We start from the raw sequence: 21397 nt of genomic DNA on the forward strand, positions 1-21397 counted from the left end.
CGGCCCCTCACGGGCCCGTCAGGGAGCGGCGGGAGCCGTGAGGGCGGAATGGAGAGGGGCGGCTCTCACTGCCCGGTCCCTCACGGGCCCGTCACGGTGCGGCGGGAGCCCTGAGGGCGGAATGGAGAGGGGAGGCTCTCACTGCCCGGCCCGCGGCCCCTCAGGGAGCGGCACCATGCGGGAGCCCCGGGGGCGGAATGGAGAAGGGAGGCTCTCACTGCCCGGCCCCTCACGGGCCCCTCAGGGAGCGGCGGGAACCCTGAGGGGGAATGGAGACGGGAGGCTCTCACTGCCCGGTCCCCCGGCCCCTCACGGGCCCCTCAGGGAGCGGCGGGAGCCGTGAGGGCGGAATGGAGACGGGAGGCTCTCACAGCCCCCGGCCCCTGACGGGCCCCTCTGATCCAGCCGTGGGGTTCCCGAGCGCACCCCGGAATTCTCCGACTGCGGGCTGAAAGGGGCGGATTCCAGCCAAAGCGTGCAGCGGGACGGAGCCCGGCATCGGGGTCACATCGCAGGGGTTTGGGAATTAGCAGGAATTCGAAACTACTGGAGAGCGGCGCTCCCGGGCCCGGGGGGATGAAGTGCCGGGAAAGGGGAACACAAGGCTGGGATGGGGCACAGGGACCCCTTTGGAATACACGTTAAGTATTAAGATATATTCTTGATTTAAAATTATTCCCCCAGAACTGCCTTTCATACCTGCAAAGGCTCCAGAGAAAACCCTCTCCGTACTCAGTGTGGTTCCATCAAACTTTTGTTTTTTGTGAAAAATGCATGGTCACCTCTGGAAACAGGGATTTCCAGAGGATCCCAGGGTGGTTCTGCTAAATCCCATGCCCTTCCACCCCTCCCTGGGCAGGGACACTGCCCAGAGCCCAGCTTTCCTTCACTGAACTGTTGCAAAGCAGCCCAAAGTAACGCACAAGTCCCTCTGCGGAGTAGAATAAACCAACAAACCCCATAAATAATAAATAACTTTATTAAAGAATTGCAGTTTCAGATGCTTTTACAGAGCACAATTTGTGCCTTACACAGGAGAACAGTCTTGGCGTAGCACAGGGATCTGGAGGGAATATTCACCTCTTCCCACTGTCATTTCAAACCCAGGCTGTGCTGTTTTATTTCACACAAAAAGCTCAGTTATCAGGTGAATCTTCAATTTAACAGCAGCAGCTCTCCAAGATTCCTGCTCAAATTCCAACATACAAAACATTGCTGCTGGTAATTACTGAGAAGATTCTCTCATAAATTACAGAATCCATGTTTGTCTCCAGTGGATGGAAAATGAGCCCTGGGTTGAGCTCTGACTTTAAGGGGTGTCCAACCCCCCCTGACCCCCCCTGCTCATTAAATGGTTCAATTATTGCCATTAATATTGATCACATCAACTTATTGCCACTGATACTTCTCTAATTCAGGAAGAGACCACAAGCAAATAATTGTCCTTCTCTTTTCAGAGCTCCACAGAAGTGCTGCTGATTGGGTTTGCACATTAAAAAACATTAATTAATTAAAATTAAATAACCTAGGGAAACTGCAGGAAGATTAAATATGATTTAGAGGCTTTTTGGCCAAACAAATATTACTCTTAACTTACTAAACTCTATTTTATCATACAAATAGTACTTTTAAAGGCTGCATTATAATGGAGCCTTGAATTTATGTAATGCTTTAATGTTATTAATTTATATTATTTAATTTACAGAAATTCTTTCTGCTACACCACAGGGATAATTCTGTGTGGTAGAACAGTACAGGGACTGAACACCTGGAATCCAGGATTTTCCTGCTCTCAGACACTGCTGGCTCTTCTAAACTCCTATCAAACATAGATTTAGGGTCATTCTACCCTCAGTAAAACACAAAGAACACACAAAGGAGAGGGGTTCCTGTATCCAGGGCTCTTTAGAACACAAGAAATGATGAAATCATTCCAGTTAAACTCATTTCTCCCATGTATTTTTCCCATGAGTAACTCCTAGTCGCAGCTGATCCCAGGACACTGTTATTTCTACAGGATAATTACAGTATTTAATTACTACAGACAATCCTCAAAATGGAAATGGATGGGCTAACTCCACAGGAAACAAAGGATCAGGAATACAAAGCTGACAGTTCAGGCACAGGAAAGGAGGTGCAAGCACAGCTTACTAACATAAAAACTCTGATAAATGTGAAGTATTGCCATATTTCAGTATTTCCTCTCGTTTTTTATTACACCAAGGCGAGTGTGGGGGCTCTGTAACAATTTACAGTATGATTTTAAAGTAGTGCTTTACAGTGGATGCAAGTTCTATTAATTAACCTAGAAAATCAGTAATTATTTCAGCAACCCAAAAGAAAGGAAATTTGCTTTCTGTGCCACTCAGAGTGGGAAGGAGGAGCTGCAGTAGCAGGCTCAGTAAAGCCTGAGATTGGTGCAGCTGGAGCAGGACAGCTCTGCAAATCCAAGCTGGTTTTACCAGGCTCAGAGATGTCCCATAAAGTGCTTCTAGGCAGAAAGTTGTTGGGTTGGAATTCGCTGAGGAGCTGAGGACACTGAGAGGCAGGAGGAGCAAAGGCACAACACAGAGCAGAGATTGGTCACAAATCCAGGTGTATTTTATGGACACGAGCACTGAGCACCATCATCTGCTCCAGGGAACCTCCACCCCAGGGAATGGGGACACTTAGTTCCTGGAGCCCTTCAGGGGGACAGGTGTTCCTTTCACACTGAGAGCCTCCAAGGAATCCCTGGGCACTCTGGATCCTGGAGCTCCAAGTGGCTTCTCTCTGCAAAAAGAGCAGCAATGGTCACCATCTCCATGAAAACAGGAGGAATAAAACCTGCAGTTCCCCTTGGAGCATTGCTCCAGAGCTGGATTTTCCTTCTGCTGCTGGAATTTCCTTATCCTGCAGGACAGCAGGGAACTGTTTTTACCTTCTTGATCCTCCGTCCCTGGGGCTGTAACGCACACTTCTGGATCTTGGAGCTTCCACAGCTTCTCTGCTTCGGCAAGGCCTGAACTTCATGATCTCCTTCTGCCACTCCTCATCAAAGGTGCCAGCCTCGGCTGAAAGCAGATACATGTATTTGAAATGTTAACAAAGAGAGGAAAAAACAGTTAATGAGTGTCAGGGGGTTTGGGTAGTGATTTTAAGCTTTGTAGTCCACAATTCTCCACAGGGCCTGCAACTGTTTTTGGGATCTATAAAAGAGAATTTGGATTTGGAGACTTTCAGTCTAAAAGTGCCTTTTAAGATATCTCAAGCTGGAACTTCCAAATCAGAGTGTGAAACTGTAAAGCCCGTTAGCTGCCTAAAAAGACCTACATTCATCCAGGTTGATGAATTCTTGGTTCATCTCCTCCTCCCCAGTCTTGGAGTTCTTGGATTTTTTGATGACATGAGCCCGATCCTGGATGTGGTGACCAACAGATATTTTCTCCAGCCCACTTTCAGAATCCTTCAGTGCTTTTCTTGTTTCTCTAACCTGTTAAAAAAAAATGGAACTGAGTGTCCTTGCAACTAAAAATGAGGTACAAGGGTTTACAGAATCCCAGGATGGTTTGGGTTGGAAGGACTTAAAGCCCATGCAGTGCCAGCCCTGCCATGGCAGGGACACCTCCCACTGTCCCAGGTGTTCCCAGCCCCAGTGTCCAACCTGCCAGGGATCCAGGGGCAGCCACAGCTTCCCTGGAAGAATTCCCTTCCAATATCCCACCCAACCCTGCTCTCTGCAGGGGAAGTCATTCCCACTTGTCCTGGCACTCCAGGCCCATGCCAAGGGTTAAATCCTCCCCCAACAGTTTTTTATCTTTCCTTTACAAAAGTCAGGTTTTCCAGGCTTTTCCAATTCTCTCATTTCCTGTCTTGGCTGCAAACACACCAACAAAATACAAATCAAGCTTTTTTCCTTTGGCCACCAGAGAGGAAGATGAAACAACACCTCTGGTTTTTAACTGGCTATTAATTATTGGGGGAAAAAAACCCTGAGTTTAAAAATCCTACAGAGCCAAGGTTCCAACATTCTCCTTGGCAACAGAAAGATCAACACCCAGTGCCAAAATTCCCAGCGTGAGGAACAACCAGTTATTGGGCTGTGGTGTTGAGTGGCCTGGAAGGCAGGCTGGCCCTTATCAGTGTCCTGGGCTATTATTAGAAGCCGTGTGATAACGGGTGTGCTGGAGCTGGCACACAGTCCCAGCCAATCCTGCCCTCGGCCTTTGGGGATCCTGTCTAGGCTTTCACAGCCCGGGCCAGCTTCACATTCCCGCTCCCAGTTCCCGGCAGGATTAGACACAACAGCTGCAAGGGAGCTGCAGCTCAGGGTTATGTAAGTGTCTGGGCAAAGGGCTGCTTTGAAGGCAGGGGCTGCATAAATCAGTGTCTCTCCTGGAGTTGAAGTGGACAGGAAAAGGATTCATTACAGCAAAGAGAAGGGCATTGGAAAATTGCTGCTCTGTGCTCTGTTTTCCCAGCCTTGGATGGGACTGTAATTTATTCTGGGGTGTACTTAAAGCACAAAATTACAGGGAGGAAACCAGACCTTTAATACCGAGCAGGGTTTGAGAGCGCTGTGTTTTCCTCAATCCCTAAATCTTCTCTGAGCAGTCAAGGGGGGTCGGGCTCTGCTCCCAGGGCACAGGGACAGGAGGAGAGGGAATGGCCTCAGGCTGGGCCAGGGGAGCTCAGGGTGGACATCAGCAGGAATTTCTCCATGGAAAGGGGCAATAAACACGGGAAGGGGCTCCCAGGGAGGTCTGGAGTGCCCATCCCTGGAGGTGTCCAAGGAATGCCTGGAGGTGGCACTCAGTGACAAGGTGGGGACCGGGCACAAACTGGACCCAGCGCAAGCTCAGTGATGCCAGCATTCTGTAAACTCCAGGAGTAACTGTCTGCAGGAAAAGCAGCTGCAGGCACTGCTTCGGTGTGGCTGCACCCGAGCCCTGGGCAGTGCCCAGCTCCTGGGCTGGATCCCAGCACCACTCACCCCTCCTGGAGCCGTGCGGGTCTGGGCCGTGGCTTGGAAAACTTTGGGAGGTTCATCCCCCACTCTGGAATAGGTCATCATGGAGGAGGAGCTGAAACTGTGCCCCTCGGGCTGGAGGGACAGGTCATCCTGCAAAGCAAGGCAGGCTCATTACTGGAACTTACAACTGGTGAATAAGAGTTATTCCTTATTATTTTATTATGGAAAATATCCCTGCACAAAATTAACCCTCTGTCGTGGTTTGGCACCACATTAAACTTCGGTTTTATCCTCAAAGAATAAAGAAAAATTATAAACACAATTTAATCTGGGCAAAACCCCCTTTAATTCTTACTATCTCCTTGAGATTAGTCCCATTTCTCTTGGCATTATTTTCTAAGGAATATTTGAAATAACTGCACTCTCCAGTGCAATAAATTCCAGAATGATTTTCAAAAGAACTCACAAATTTCCTGTGCATTTCCAGCATGCTGTTCCTCATGTTTGACATCATCCTGTCCATTGCAGAAAACGGATCCACAAAATCTGCATCCCACTGAAAGAAGGGAAACAAAAGACTTCAGTTCAAAGAGTCTCAACTCTCCCAGTCCTGGAGCTGGTTTTCACATGCATTTTTAACTCAAAAAGCTTTTCAGACTGCACTTCACACACAGACAAGCCAAAATGCATCTTTTCAAAAGGAAATTGAGGCAGCTGGATTAAGATGGAAGTATTGGGAAGACAAAAGTGGAAGATTTGTCACTCAGATGTCAAACTGGCCACAAAATGAGTTTATTTAACAAAAATGTTCCCTGGATATTCAAGCATCCAATTATTTCACAAATGTGTTCATAAACCTCACCAGCTCCTGCTCTCAAAGTCCTGTATGACCCTTCAGGGTTTAAATTTCAATAAATTCATTTCCAGGTTACGTATTTCAGCGTTGCAAACTTAAAGCTGCATTTAAGCCCCAAACGAAGTAAAATTAAAGGACAGAAAATCTTCAACTTATTTTTTGAGTACAAGAAATCGGAATCCTCTGGGCAAGAGCTATGGACAGATGATGGATATTTAACAGGATATTCCAGACCCCCAAACCACAGCTGGAGAGCACCCCAAGCCCATCTCCAGGAGCTGCTCTGCCCTCCTGGGAGCAGTGGCTCTGTGCCACCCCCACAAAAGCATTCTCCAGCAGCACCCAGGGTTTGCAGTTTCCCCAGGGATGATCCCATCCATATCCAGAGGTCAGTGCCCCAGGAAGGATTTTTTCCCTGGATTTTCTTATTCCCAAACTGCAAAGAGCACCAAAAGCAGGATGCAAGCACAGAGCTGAGCCTCTGCCATGCTTTGGTTACACACAGCTTACACAGGAGCTACTCCAGGGATACTAACCCCTCTCCCAAAACCTGCAAAGGGCATGAGGGAGAAGCTGGTGGCCTGGAAAAAAAGGAGCAACACCTGGAATTATTATCAGGAACAGCAGAAATTACTTTTATATGAAGCAGATTGCATGAAACATTTCCCATCTAATCAAAATCACTCAGGAGGGCCTTGCTAATTAATTCATTAATCCCTGGGTATGTGGAAATAATACATATTTATACTGATGATATTAGAAAGTGATAACTGTGACTACATCTAATAAATACTGATAAGAGCGTGTGAAAAGCACTCCGAGGGTGGCAAACACCAGAACCCCACAAGAACCTTGGTGCTGATTCCACACTTCAGGCCCCACCCTGCAATGCAGTCAGGCAGCCCTGAAAGCTGATTAAAATCAACAAATCAACAAATTATCCCACGGATATTGAGGATTGCTGCACGGCAGGGCAGTGGGATCCTGGGAAGCACAGGGTGTTTCCAAGAAACCCAGGCTGGAGAGTCAGATAAGGGCTGCACACACACGGGGTGCCAGAAGGACCCAACCCTTGGCAGGAACTTTAGTGGAAAAAGAAGGAATTCTCCAATTCTGGAACAGCTTTAGGAACTCCTCAGGTTTCTGTCAGGACAGATTAGGCAGAGCTGTAAATAGTAATATTTTTTTTTTCTCTCCATATCAAGTCCTCACCAGTAAGAGTTATTAGGCATACAAAGCTGTTTTAGAACACTAAAAAGCCACTAAAAGCTGTTAAACATTTGTCTTATTTTTATTTATAAGATAATCTCATCTCCCAAAAATTCTAATTAACAGCATTTCTTAATATGTTTTAGCTCATTCCTTCTTCCCTAAAACTGAACTACAAACCTGCTGGAGAAAGGAAAAGCAGTTTTAACTCTGAATCTTACAATGGCACTCCTTGAGTTGTCCCAACTAATGTGGTTCTTTTCAAAGCAGTTTTAGGCGTGCTGCAATTTAATTAAACAGAATTACAACACTACTAATTAGTGTCAGTAATTTGAGTGAAGTATATTTTGACATGGCAGCAAAGCTCCACCTTTTCCTACATAAAAATGTAATTTTAAGGGTTTCAGTCCTTGGTGGAGCAGCAGTTTGAGATGACAAGGCAAAGCGACCAGTGCTGACTCTGGTGTGACATCTGACAGCTCTCCAGGGGAACAGGAGGAACACCAGGAGATCCTGGGAAGGGTTTGGGCCTCACCTTTGTCCCTCGCTGCAGGAGCAGGGACACAACCCCTGAGCTTTGACAGGCTCTTTCTCTAAAGGAAAAGCTCTGATCTGGCTTTAGGCACCCCTGATCCAAGGCCTAAGGATCAGAGGGAGGATGATGCCCTAATTAGATGCAGTTTCTATATTTGCCAGGAACTGGATGAGCAGGGGAAGGAATGTGCCAGTTCCCCTCTGGAGCTGCAGGTGACAGGCTCTGTTCCAGCTCTGGCCTGGCCACCAGCCCCTGTCACCTGCCTTTTCTTCAACAGTCTCTGAAAATCCAGCGGGAAGCACGAAAGCAACGGGGAGGCAGCTGCTGAGTATCTGCAGGGAAAGGAAGCAGCTCCCAACGTTCATCCTCTATAAATACAGCTCTAGATAAGGGTTAGATATGATGGTCCTGCATGCCCAGAGCTGAAAAAACACTTCAATTAAACACAGACCATCAGTTTCACTTGGTAACACACAGAAATACTGAATTCCACACCCATTTCCCTGAGCTTTAATTCTTGCAGGTTTGTATCTGAGAGAATATTGACAATCAGCCCAAATTCAGAGCATGAAGTGTTAATTTCCAGCTGCAAAGCTGAAACATGATTTAAAATCCATGGATGGATATTCCTGAGGTGGTGAAACCCAGGCTTGTGGAAATCAAACTGAACCAGCTGCACACAGGGACTGAAATGCACAAATACATCATGGAATTATGGAATGGGTCGGGCTGGAAGGGCCCTGGAAAGAACCTGGCCTTGAACACTTACAGGGGTACTGCAGCCACATCCAGGCACCTTTAAAGTTCACATGGAAAGGAAATACACGTAGAGAACATGTGGGACATTTTCAGTGCCTTTCTCTGACAGCACCATTTAATGTATAACATTTATGAAAGCAAGCACTGGAGAAGTGACCCGTTTGTTCATTAAATGTCTGTCTGGTGATCAGCAAACCCCAGACAGACGCTCAGCAGAGATAAGGAACGTGCCATGGGGGAACCAGCAGAGGAACCCTCTGGCCCGAGCGGTGAGCGGCTGAAGGGGGCTCCAGGAGCAGAGCCAGGCCAGTTTCCCGGGCAGGGCCCGTTCCCCAGCAGTCCCGGAGCCCAGGGAGGGTCACTTACCCTGCGGCTGCTCCTCGTGGCCACCTGCGAGTCCTGCGGGGCTCTGCCGCCCGCTCTCCTCCCGGCCGGTCTCTCCCCTCCCTCCGGGAGGCTCAGGAGCGGCTCCCGCCCGAAAGGCTCGGCGAAGCTCCTCATCACCTGCCTCATGTGCTCATGGTGGGCAGCGAAGGGATCCCTGCAGCCAGAGAGGCACCGCGTTATTGCAGCTGATGGACGACGGCTCCGGGATAGCTCAAACTCCCTTTTTTAATATTCCATAGGGTTCTTTATCCAAAATTGTTACTTTACTAGGACCCAACTGGGCAATCTCCCGTTCCTAACAAACTCTGATTTTCTCTTCCCTTCCCATCTCTCAGGTTGGGTGTTTGAGATCTATTTTCTCTCAGCTGCCCTCACTGCTCTCCTGGCTGTCCCTATTCCTTTTCCTCATCTTCTCCAAAATATCCATCCTTGGCTGCACCTTCCACTCCAGTTTAATACCTGCCAGAACCCTAAACCCACCCATATTTCATTTCTCACTATTTCCACCTCCAACATCTGACAATAAAATAATTTGTTTTAAATTTTCCCCCTTCATCTACCAAAGCTTAGCACAGTCCTATCCACTGAACTCCTCGTGTCCCACTGGATCCCCCCCATCCCTCAAATTGATCCTGCTGGCAGTTTCCATCCCACTTTTCCTTCTCCCCTATGCTTAAAAATACCCATTATCCTCTAAATTCAGGCCAGTTCCATCTCTTGTAGCCACCCACTGCTGCACCTGTACCTTCCCTCTCCATAAATCCTGTTCCCACATCCCTTTCCTGTGCTTAGGAAGATTTTCACTGGCTTTTTTGTTTGCCTCTTATTTTCTCTCTCCTCTCCTCTGCCAAAAACCTACAGAACTCCACTGCTATTCCCAAAGCTTGGCTTGCAAGGAAAACCTTGCTCAACTTCCCTAGCTCTCTAAGCTGGACAAGCCCTGATATTCCTAATTAAGGCCAGAAGAGGAGCAAAGAGGAATTTTTCTGAAGTGCAGGGTATGAGCAGTGCTGCTGCCTGAGGGCCAGGCTGCAAATGAACACTTCCCACACCAATGAACACTTCCCACACCAATGACCCTGCTTCATTTCCTCCTTCCATCTCATCTTCCTCTTTGCTGTCCCACTGAAAACACTTTATTACCATGAACACTCACTTCCCAGGAATGGTTATTTGGGTTTAACACACCTCATCCTCCTCCCCCTCAGTTCCTGGCACTCCCCAAGCCGTTCAGGACAGCACAGCCTTTCCTGGGACATCCCAGGAGGAAAGGCTCCAGGCTGCTCCTGACTTTTCCCTGCCCGGTTTTATCTCCTGCCCAGCTTTGCTTCCCACCCCTTATCTCCAGCCCCACAAAAAGCAGCTCCCACATCACGTGGCCGCTTTGATCTTGTGCCAAACTCACACTCAATGTTTATTTTTTTCCCTTTCAAGTGAAAAAGACGAACGTGAGGTTGGATGAATTTTGAAATAAGATTTTTTTAACACCAAAAAAATCCCTTGAAGCTATACCCAGATTTAAACTCAGCCCAGAAAGTGTTTTAATGATGCCACGATGCAGCCCCTGCTCTGCTCCCAGCTTTGGCTCCAGCCCTGGTTGATAAGGAGCTCACCCAGCCCAGGATGAAGAACAGATGGAAAAAGGGCTGGCACGAGCCAAGGGCAGGGAGTCACAGCAGCCCCACCGCGGGATGTGCACAATTCCAGCAGATCCCAGGCCCCAGAGAGCTCTGGTTATCACACACAAAGAGCTCCTTGGAACCAGGGACAGGGAAATCAGACACAAACCGAGGAACGGCAGGCTCAGGAACAGAAGGAAAGGCCCTCAACCCCAAATTTCAGGGAGTCATTAATAAAAAGAATTAATGCTGCCAAGCCTCAAAAGAAACACCCCAATTTTGGTATGGTCTAGAGCAGGGTTAAACCATTGGAAGGGGAACAGAAAATCCATGTGGAAGACAAGGTTTCCAAGGAATTGAACCTTGGTGGTTCCAACGACTGAAACTCAAGCCAGAATTCCAAGAGGAGCAGCTCACCCTGACAGAGATGTACTGAACAAGGCAGCCTCTGCAGGATTTGAAGATCCTCGCTGCAAGCAGAGATTTTATGGGATGGCAACAGGTGTAGGACACTCTAACTTAACAATTTTTGACTTAAATATGACCTTTTTTTTGGGGGTGGGAAGTACTTTTGATGAGAAGGCTGTGATTTTTCTTATAGCATAGAAGTGATGAGGAGAAAGCGAGGGGTTCACAGGGCTTTGCACAGCACATCTGTGCCCTCCATGTGTTAAACACTAAATTACTTTTAAAATTAAATTCTGGATGGAGACAAACAATGTATACCTTTATTCTTCCAGCACTCTGCAGTAACAGAATTTCATTTAATGTGTATTAACCTGACCCCACCTGACATTAAACATGCAAGTATAACATTACTGCTTACTTCAGTGCGTGAAAAATCAGTCCTAGAACAATAAATCCCACTTACTACTTTTGTAAACTGTACTTGGTATTAGATGTGTTTCTTTTGATTAGGTATTAGATGGAAATATTAGATTTTTTCCCCACTCAGGAAGTTATGTAAGGCTGCAGCTGCAGATTCCCTCTGGAGAGAACAGCTGGCACAACAAACTGAAGAGAACGAAATGCAGGGCGGGCAGTTGGCAGGGCAAACACAGCTCCTGCACCTGGGCAGGGCTGCAGGGATGGAGCCAGCACCTTTGGGTGAGCGACTGCAGGGGTGGAGCCAGCACCTTTGGGTGAGTGACTGCAGGGGTGGAGCCAGCACCTTTGGGTGAGCGACTGCAGGGATGGAGCCAGCACCTTTGGGTGAGTGACTGCAGGGATGGAGCCAGCACCTTTGGGTGAGTGACTGCAGGGGTGGAGCCAGCACCTTTGGGTGAGTGACTGCAGGGATGGAGCCCAGCACCTTTGGGTGAGTGACTGCAGGGATGGAGCCAGCACCTTTGGGTGAGTGACTGCTGCTTCCCGGGGACAGCTGCTGCCACAGGGGCTCCAACCCAGGCACTATTTCCAGTTCAGCACCAAACTGTCCTTATGAGGCAGCTGGAGCCCATTATGACTCTATTTTGGAGGCTAATCTTATCTGAGGTGATCGGCTCATTTCCTTCACTGTATGCAAAGCACACCGACAGGACAGTGCTGAGAAAATGAGTCTCAGTTTCCAGCTCATCTTTCACCCACGCTCCCTGCCTCCGCCTCCTGCGATCCTTGTGGCTACAATAACAACGATAAATTAATAAAGAAGCAATTGTTATTTCAAACAAGACATAATTTCTATTATCACTTTAATTTCACGCAGAGGATTTGCATAGGGCAGTTTCCTGCACAGAACTCACGAGCTGTTCTAACAGCAGGAATATTCCTAGAAACCAAGAGTGCTAATGTGTGCGGCACAGCTTTGGGAATTCTCCTGGAATGTGCTGTAGCTCAGCAGGAGATTCTCCTTTAAGCAGCCCCAGCCAGAGCTCCCAGTAACCAGGAGATCCAGACAACAAACCACATCACAGGGCCTGCTGCTCCCTTCCTTACCCACCCCTTATCTTGGCTGCTAATTGAATTCCTGAGAGTTTTTTCCAAGATTTGAAGTAATTATCGAGGCTCCTCAGCGTGCTCTGATCCCATTTCCATCCACTACAAATCACAGTTTCTGACCAAAGACATGGACTGGGGCCAGAGCAGGTAATTCAGCAGCTCTGGCTGAGGGGAGCAGCATTTGCATCACTCACTACTTTTATTTGGATTCCAGTGGCAAAAGAAGATTCCCACAGGGAATAAACTGGGCTCAGACTTGCATTCACAGACAGGAGCCACCACTGTGCTCACGCTATGGAAACAGCATCACAGAATGGTTTGGGCTGGAAAGGACCTTAGAGATGGTCCTGTTCCACCCCCTGCATGGGCAGGGACACCTGCCACCACCCCCGGCTGCTCCAACCCGTCCAACCTTGAACAATTCCAGGGACCTGGACAACCTGTGCCTCGCAGGGGATAAAACCCCAATCTGCTGGGGTAAAGCACCATCGGGAAACGAGCACAAGGAGACGGTTTGCCATCAGCGCTCTCAGCCGGTGCTGAGCAGGGCCGCACCGAGAGGAGGTCAGAGGCAGCCTGAGGCTAAGCGATTGATCCAGCACGCACAAACCCGGATCAGCTGCACCGCTCCCAACCTGCATCTAGGAACTCGAGAGCAAGCCAACTCCAGAACCGCCAGCCACGGAGAGGAAGATCTCTGTATGAAACGTGGATTAAACCCTTCCCTTCTGAGAGGGGAGGCAAACTCAAGGCTCCGCTATTGAACCTCGCTGAGGACGTTTAACCCGCACCGGGCTTTAGGGGGCACGGACGGTACCGGCCGGGACACACGGGCGGTGCAACGGCCCCGACAGCGGCTCCTGCACCGGCACCGACCCCCGTAACCCGCCTTGGTCCCTTTAACCCGCCCCGATCCCGGTCCATCCACCTGCCCCGAGCCCTTTAATCCGCCCTGGTCGTGACACCTGCACCGATCCCTTCAATGTGCCCCGATCCTGGTCCATCCACCGGCACCGACCCCTTCAATCAGCACCGACTCCCGGGGCTGCCTCAGCCAACGGCCGGTCCCACACACCCACCCCGCCCGCCCGTTTACAGCCCCGGACCGGCCCCTCGGAGCCCACCGCCGCCTCAGCCCGCTCTCGGCCGGTCCTCCTCCGCCTCCCCGCCGCGCCCCGCAGCCGCCCGCCCCTCACCTGAAGAAGGGATCGTCCTCGAAGCACCTCCCGAGCCCCCCGAACATGGCGGCGGCCGCTGCGCTCTGCGCGCCCCCGGCCCCGCGCGGCCCCTCCTCACCGCGCCGCGCGCCGCCCCGCCCCCGCACGTGACCTCCCCGGCCGTTCCCATTGGTCGGCGTGAAGCGAGGGGCGGGGCTCCGCCGCGCGCCGCCGTTGCCGTGGCGACCGCGGGGCCGCCGCTCCTGAAGGGAACCGGGAACGGGAAACGGGAAACGGGAACGGGGAACAGGGAAACGGGGAACGGGAACGGGGAACAGGGAAACGGGAACGGGAACGGGGAAACGGGAACGGGAAACGGGAACAGGGAAACGGGAACGGGGAACGGGAACGGGGAACCGGGAACGGGGAACGGGGAACAGGGAACGGGAAACGGGAACAGGGAAACGGGGAACGGGGAAACGGGAACCGGGAAAACGGGAACAGGGAACGGGAACGGGAACGGGGAAACGGGAACGGGGAAACGGGAACGGGGAAACGGGAACGGGAACAGGGAACGGGGAACGGGAACGGGGAAACGGGAACGGGAACAGGGAACGGGGAACGGGAACGGGGAAACGGGAACCGGGAAAACGGGAACAGGAACGGGGGAACGGGGAAACGGGAACAGGGAAACGGGAACCGGGAAACGGGAACGGGGAAACTGGAACAGGGAAACTGGAACGGGAACAGGGAAGCGGGAAGTGGGAATCGGGAACCAGGAATTGGGAACCGGGAACAGGGAATCGGGAAGGGGGAAACGGGGAACCGGGAACTGAGAAACTGGAACGGGAAACGGGAACGGGGAAACGGGAAACGGGAACCCGGAACCGGGAAGCGGGAATCGGGAACCGGGAATCGGGAATCGGGAACGGGGAAACGGGAACCGGGAACCGGCAATCGGGAACCGGGAACCGGAAAACGGGAACCGGGAACCGGGAACCGGAAAACGGGAACCGGGAATCTGGAACGGGGAACCGGGAATCGGGAACGCGGAACCGGGAATCGGGAAAGTTCCGGGAAGCGGGAATTGCGGGGATCGCGGGGATCGCAGCCCGTCCCGCAGCCCCGCTCCTGCGGAGAGCGCGGCGGGGCCCGGCCCGGCCTCAGCGGGGCTGCGGCGCGTCCCGCCCGCTCTCGGCGGTGCCGGGAGGAGCTCGGGAGTTTCCCGGGAGGTGGCGGTACAACAAAGCCGCGGCTCCGGCGGCGCTGGCACCGCGGGAAGCACCGGGAGGCCGCGCCGAGGCACCCGAGCCGCCGCACGGGGATGAGCGTGAGCGGGATCCCGGGATGCCGCCGGGATGGGGATGAGCGTGAGCGGGATCCCGGGATGCCGCGGGGACCGGGACGAGCGTGAGCGGGATCCCGGGATGCCGCGGGGACCGGGATGAACGTGAGCGGGATCCCGGGGTGCCGCAGGGACCGCGATGCTCCGGCACCGGGGCGCCAGGGCACGTCCCCTCCCCGGAGCTCCGGGGCAGCTCACTGTCCCCTCCCGGCCCTGCCCTGGGCAGGTAAAACGAGTCCTGGTTGTAGCAGAAGAAGCGGATAAAGGGAAACCCCCAGCGAACCCTTGGAATTGTCACAGGGAGGTTTCAGCAAAAGCACGGATTTGGGAGATCGTTCCCAGCCATAGGACGTTTTGAGAAGATGAAGTTCCAGGAGCAGGAGAATGTTGCCCTGATTTTTTATGATCTTTCTAAGCCTTCTGATGTTTGCGTTCTTGTAACAAAGCGTCTCGCGCACTTTCTGTAAATAACTTCTTGGTTTGCATTCTTTTCTGGAGGAGGAGGAGTCTGATGGACTGTTGGTCTGCCCGGTGTCACTGGAGAGGTGGCACTGTCACCCTCCAATGCACTGACGCTTTTGGAAACCTATAAATGTTGGAGTCAGAAAATAAACTTCCCTTCTTACCTTGGGAACAGCAGCGTGTCCACATCGTGTTGTTTCATGTCCTAGAGTGACAGGAGAATTTGAATTTTGTATTTGATGCAGGAACTGTGTTAAAGGAAACCCACCTGGCTGGTTTGTGACAAGTGAACATTCCAGCCTGGAATGGCTGCCCTAAAAGCAACCAGAGCAGCTCTGTTAGTCAGAATATTGACAATTAATAAATGACCACTGTAAATGAATTAATCACTGTGCTAAAAACAATACTTGTGGCATTTTTAGTGTGGATAGACTTTACCTTCAGAGCAGTTTTCAATAGTTCCAAAATCTTTGAGTAACTGCAGTGCAGAGCTGGAGGCTACTGAAATATTTGTAATATTCTGTGTGTGAGCAATGAAACCCATCCCAACTGGCAGATTCGGCCACGAAAAGCCCAGCAGAGGCAGAGCTGCCTCCCTGAGCTGCTTTATTTGCTGCTCTCTCCTCCCCAGGGGTCACCTGGGGTTGATGCCTTCAGAGGCCCCTGGAACAGAGGCTGGAAACGATAAAGGAATAAAGCAGGGATTTATTAAAAGGCCTTTACAGGACACACCTTGGGCAGTGCAAGAGCCTGACTGAGGCTACACCCAAGATGGACCCAAAACAGACCCCGAGCCACGAGTTTTCACACTTTTATAAGTTTTGGTCCCTTTCCATGTTGGGGTCATTGTCCAGTTCCAGCTCCAGGTTCTGCAGTCCCACCCTCCCAGGCTGCTCTCCTCCCTTCCCTGCTGTTTGCACTTTTGGGGCTGAAGCTGCAGTGGTGCCCTTGGTTCTGGGGCTGGAAAAGGATTGTTCTGTGGGACTGAGCTCTGAGGAGAGCTGCTGGCACTTCACGTGGAGTTCAGAGTCACAAACTGTCAGAATGCAGTGCAGAACCTGGGAAATCCAAAGCTGAACTGAAGGCATCAGGGTGACCCTGGCGGCATTCCCTGCCACCAGCCACTCCCCAGAAACATTCCAGCCTGGAGTGAATCCCAAAGCCTGGGATCTGAGGAAATTCCAGCAGCTGAGAGCAGAATCCGCTGGGTGCTGTGATCAGCTGCAGCCTCAGCTCATTGCCCTTTGCTGGCTCTGCTCTCCTTCGGGCCAGACCCCTGCAGCCCGATGGATCCTGGTGGAACAGGATCTCCTCTCCTGACTGCCATGGAAACACTCCAGGCTCTGCTAATCCCACCTGGCTATCCCAGGCATGCTTCCTGTGGGGAATCTGAGGAGGGACAGGACACAGGGAATGAATTCCCACTGCCAGGGGCAGGGTTGGGTGGGATTTTGGGAAAGAATTGTTCCCTGGGAGGGTGGGGAGGGGCTGGGATGGGATTCCAGAGCAGCTGGGGCTGCCCCTGGATCCCTGGCAGTGTCCCAGGCCAGGCTGGACCCTGGGGCTGGGAGCACCTGGGACAGTGGGAGGTGTCCCTGCCCATCCAGGTGGATCTTTAAGATCCCTCCCAACCCAAACCCTTCCAGGATTCCCTAAACTCAGCCATGAAAAAAGAAATGATTTCCAACCCTGGGACAGGGATGTGCAACTTTCCCACAGCTGTTCCCAGCACTCCACATCACCCACACTGCCCTGACTCCCAGGGATGGAACCTGGCAGCCAGAGCAGCTCCAGAGCAGCTCCAGAGCAGCTCCTGCATCCAGGGCTGGATCCTGAGCAGCACACAGGGATCAGGCTGCAGAGGTGTCAATTCCCCATTTTTTCCTGGATCCTTTGCAGGAACCCAGGCGTGAGGCTGCAGTGGTTGTTCCTTTCCCATTTTCCTGGATCCCATAGGGAAGCCAGGGATGAGACAGAGATTGTTAATTCCCATTTTCCTGGATCCCATAGGGAAGCCAGGGATGAGACAGAGGCTGTTAATTCCCATTTTCCTGGATCCCATAGGGAAGCCAGGGATGAGACAGAGGTTGTTAATTCCCATTTTCCTGGATCCCATAGGGAAGCCAGGGATGAGACAGAGGTTGTTAATTCCCATTTTCCTGGATCCTGTGCAGGAACCCAGGGATGAGGCTGCAGAGGTTGTTAATTCCCATTTCCCTGGATCCCACAGGGAAGCCAGGGATGAGACAGAGGTTGCTCCTTTGCAGCTGTTGGGAGGAGCTCCTTCTGGGATGCGGGGTGCCAGGGATGCAGGGCTGTGTTTGCACAGGGATCTCTTTAATTGCTCAGCCCTTCTCCGGGGCTGGGGCTGCTGCAGCTGCAGCTCCTTTGTGCAGATTAAAAGAATTCCGTGAGGAGCTCCTCTGCTGCAGCTCTGGCAGGCTGGAGGGCATCTCCAATGAGATTAATGATGTCTGCCCTAATAGGAGAAAACTTTGCATAAATGAGATTATGGCTTCTGCTGAAACCTGCCAACTCTTATCCGTTTGCAGTAAATATTATCTTTAATTAAAAGTTTTAAGGTATCTTGTTCCTGAGCTAATGAGATCTACAGTGATTTCCCTTAGGAATTAATTTACCTTCTTAATTCTTATTCATTTTGGTGATAGGACTATTTAAATCTGCTCCAGACTTCAGAGCTTTCTTGAGCACATGCAGCCAGAACAAAAGGTCACGTTGCCATACTGATGTTTGTTGTATTTGTAATTCCCCTGTTCTCTCTCCATTCCAAAGATCCCTGGTTAGGTTCCTGCCCCAAACATTTCCCTCCAAGCCCTGAGTTCCTCCTAACTCCTCATGCTGAGAGGTTTTCTTCCCACCAGTCTGGGTTTGTTTTCTGTTCCCTGCAGAGTAAAAATCAATTCTGGTGATGCCCAGAAAGACTCTGATTGTGATCAAGTTTTTATGTAAAACACACTAAAATCTGTGGGGAACACTTGGTGCAGCGGCTGAAAACCAGGAATATTCCTGCCTTTCTGGGAAACCATCCACTCCCATAACCCAAGGGATTATTCTGAAGCAGCAGGGATGCTTTAACGCTTGGAGGTGGAAATTGCATTTCTGCCCATGTGTGAGTGGGAGAAGTGGAGCCAGGCCCTCCCTGGGGCTGGGCACAACACTGCTGGCCAGACTGAAATTCACTGAAGAGTGGAACTGAGTGACAAGGTTCCCTTCTTTAAAACACAAACACAGAGGAAATGAAACAGCAAATTTCAAAGGAAGTACCTGGTTTGTACGCACAAAGAAGAAACCAAGAGGAAAGAAAGAATTGATGCTCCTTAGCTCATTATCAGCAGATTTTTCTGTTGAAGCCCAGTCTGAATCCTGTCAGTCTCCTCTGAAGATGCTGGGTCTGACAAGGTTTAAAAGCTGGGTAATTAATTACCCTAACGAGGGAAATGGAGCAATCAGAGCCAAGTGTTGACCAGAGGAGGTTTAGTTGTGATGAAATATAAAATCCCTGTTCAGGACTATGCTGTCAGCCTTACCTGGATAAGTTGAACCCTATTTTATATAAGATGCAAGCCAGGGAAAGACAATCCCTCCTTTCTATAGAGAAAAAAAATCAATTTCTTTTACTATTATTCCAATTTTTTCCATTTCCCACCCAGCAACTTGTGACAGAAAACCTCCCCATGCCCTCTCTTTGTGTATAATTAGGAAATATCCCTAAAAAACTGCCCTTGTGTGCCTGCAGCTGATAAAAGGAGTCACCAGGAGGCTGCAGGAGGAACTCCTGCCTGCAGGAACTCCTAACCCTGAACTTGCAGCACCAAAAAAGGGGAAGAAACACATTTTGGGGCTGGGGCTGGGCTATAAATAGAGCTGTCAGCAGCTCGTGCAGGCTGCTGAGGACCTTCCTTTTATAGCCCACTGCAGCCCAGCTGCCCCCACCACACAAACCAGAGATGGTCAATTAGGGATGAGCTAATGAGCAATGCTGGCAGGGCAGCACTGTCCCCTGAGAGCAGGAGGGACCCCGGGCTGTGCCGTGGGCATTCCGACACCTCCCTGCCCAGAAAGTCCCAGCAACGTGGGGAAATGGGAATTTTGGGGTGTTTCTCTGAGGAAGATGAGGATTGGCACAAAAACCAATGTAGGACACCAGTGTGAGCACAAAACCCCAATTCCTGCAGGGATTGCCAGGCTGGGTTATCTGAGCACAAAATCCCAATTCCTGCAGGGATTGCCAGGCTGGTGAGCACAAAACCCCAATTCCTGCAGGGATTGCCAGGCTGGATCAGCTGGGATGGCTCCTTGGTGTCCTCTTTGGGATTTCCCCAGGCTGGAGGTTGGGTAAGGAGCTGCCAGAGTGTCCCAAGAGCTGGATGTGACACAGCCAGCCAGGGCCTGGCCCTTCACTGGATTCCCAACTCATTCCCAAGAGAGCCGGGAGAAGCTTTTGGGTTTTTTGAGAAGTTCTGGGATGTTGCTCTTCAAATCATCTCTACAGCAATGATCAGTGGAGAGTCCCTGAGCTTTGGGCTTTAATTTCATTTAAGAATTTTCATTTTCCATCCTGTGAGCCAGCATTTCTTTTCATCAGCCCTGCTTTTGGGACCTTCATCTTCTCCTCTTGGTTTTGTTTGGCAGAGTACAAACTGAGGCACAGAAATATTCTTCCCAAACACCACGGGCAGGAGCTGGCTGCAGTGGGAGCTCCAGCCCTGATTCCAGGATTTGATCCAAGCTCAGAGTTGTGGCTCTGTTGCCATCGTGGGCAGTCACTGGGGGTGGATAAAGCCTTTGGAAGCACAGGGAATTCTCTCGCAGTTTGCCACTCCCAAGGCACCAAAAAATCCCCACTGAGGGTGCTTGAGCACCTTGTGTGGGATGCTGGAGTTATTCCTTCAATCCTGGCAACTTCTCGGAGCCACTGCAAGGGAGGGACAAATTCCTGCTCCAGCCCCAGCCCCAGCAGCGGGGCAGGAGAGGGAAAACCACCTGGATTTTGGGGCTTCCTTCAGCAGCACATCAGGGACAGCCACACCTGTGGGGAGCCACCGACTCCTCTGCAGAGCTGGAGAGGCACCGGGAGCACAGATCTGGGATCTGGGCTGGCATTTTGGAGGTTTTCCCAGGGAAAATCTGTCTCGGGTTAATGGTGGAGGTCATCAAAGCCGAGCCCAGGTTTGGCCACGGCCTCAAGCTGGAAAATCAGACAAAAATGCAGAACAGATTAACAATCAAACAATCTCAGCTGGGCAGCAGGAGCTGCTTGATTGATTTGGGGCTTCCAGGAGCCCTTTTCCAGAAGGATCCAAATCCAAGTTTTCCTGGGACTGGCACCAGGTGAAGGCACCTTCAGCCCCTGTTTAAGGCCCGTGCCCAGGTCAGGCCACGCTGGGTTTGCTCCAAAGGGCTCTCCTGCCTCAGGCTGGTTGTGGCTGCAGCTAAAAATGCCTCCTGCTACTTCAGCAGATCCCATTAATCCCATGTTCCAATTAGCCCTGGACAAACTGAGGGTACAAGTTATCACAACATCGAGTCCCCAGCTCAGGTTCTGGCTGATTTCACAGGGAGGCCAAGGATAAATTGTCACTTCTAATCAGCCAGGAGAGGTTTCACTGCTCACTTGAGAAAAAGCCCAGCTTTTATTACACAATTATTCTTAATTACATTTCTTGCAGCCCCACACTTGCACACATTTAGCTCTGCTTACCCAGCCAGTGAGAAAGAGAGGAATTAGTAAAAACAGGAGTGTTCCAACTGCTCTGGGAGAAATGGGAGCACCTGGGGACCCTGCTCCATTCTCTGCCCAGCAGTGTCAGCAGCAAGGGTGAAGGAAAGCTGAGAGGGCTCAGGCCAGCAGGGCTCCATCCCCAGCAGCTCTGCAGGGATCAGCAGCTCCCATTTCCATTTCCCACGGCAGAAATGAGGTGTCCTCAACTCCTCCAGCTGCTCCTTTCCAGGTGGGCTCAGAGCTGCTCTGCACTTTCCAGAGGTTTAAATGCATTTTTAGTGGGAGAGGCCTTTGGATTGTGCTGTTCCAGAGTTGTTTTCAGTCCACAGGTGACATCAGCTTCTGCCAAGGCAGCTGGTGATAAATGGCTGGTAAATGTCAGATAAAAGCAAGGACTGGAGGGAGATGTGTAAGAACATGGAAGTTAATATTTGAT

The 21397-nt window shown here is 50.9% G+C and overlaps 1 protein-coding gene across 6 annotated transcripts; it reads right to left on the minus strand.

Moving 5' to 3' along the window:
* Positions 1–960: 960 nt before the first annotated feature.
* MLF1 (myeloid leukemia factor 1) lies at positions 961–13575 on the minus strand. 6 transcript variants are annotated; one of them, XM_038146180.1, is made up of 8 exons: positions 13451–13575; positions 8677–8851; positions 6344–6388; positions 5418–5507; positions 4973–5101; positions 3313–3472; positions 2921–3053; positions 961–2772 (listed from the first exon to the last, which is right to left on the minus strand). In XM_038146180.1, exons 1-8 carry the CDS (start codon positions 13495–13497, stop codon positions 2670–2672), a joined length of 882 nt encoding a protein of 293 aa, XP_038002108.1. In that variant the 5' UTR covers positions 13498–13575; the 3' UTR covers positions 961–2669. The 6 variants fall into 6 exon arrangements, with proteins under 6 accessions (XP_038002108.1, XP_038002107.1, XP_038002112.1 ...); XM_038146179.1 differs by lacking the exon at positions 13451–13575 and adding an exon at positions 9886–10013; XM_038146184.1 differs by lacking the exon at positions 13451–13575 and adding an exon at positions 9854–10000.
* Between the last annotated feature and the right edge of the window lie 7822 nt (positions 13576–21397).

This window comes from Motacilla alba, chromosome 9 (genome assembly GCF_015832195.1).
Source record: "Motacilla alba alba isolate MOTALB_02 chromosome 9, Motacilla_alba_V1.0_pri, whole genome shotgun sequence".
NCBI lineage: Eukaryota > Metazoa > Chordata > Aves > Passeriformes > Motacillidae > Motacilla > Motacilla alba.

What these genes read in the sequence shown, in the direction of transcription:
- MLF1 (XM_038146179.1), bottom strand. Translation starts at nt 9,956, where the DNA reads ATGTCCCAGGAAAGGCTGTGCTGTCCTGAACGGCTTGGGGAGTGCCAG. An exon ending in TGGAAATGCACAGGAAATTT is followed by an intron (nt 5,102 to 5,417) that starts GTGAGTTCTTTT and finishes CTTGCTTTGCAG; the next exon opens with GATGACCTGTCCCTCCAGCC. An exon ending in CCCGCACGGCTCCAGGAGGG is followed by an intron (nt 3,473 to 4,972) that starts GTGAGTGGTGCT and finishes TTTTTTTAACAG; the next exon opens with GTTAGAGAAACAAGAAAAGC.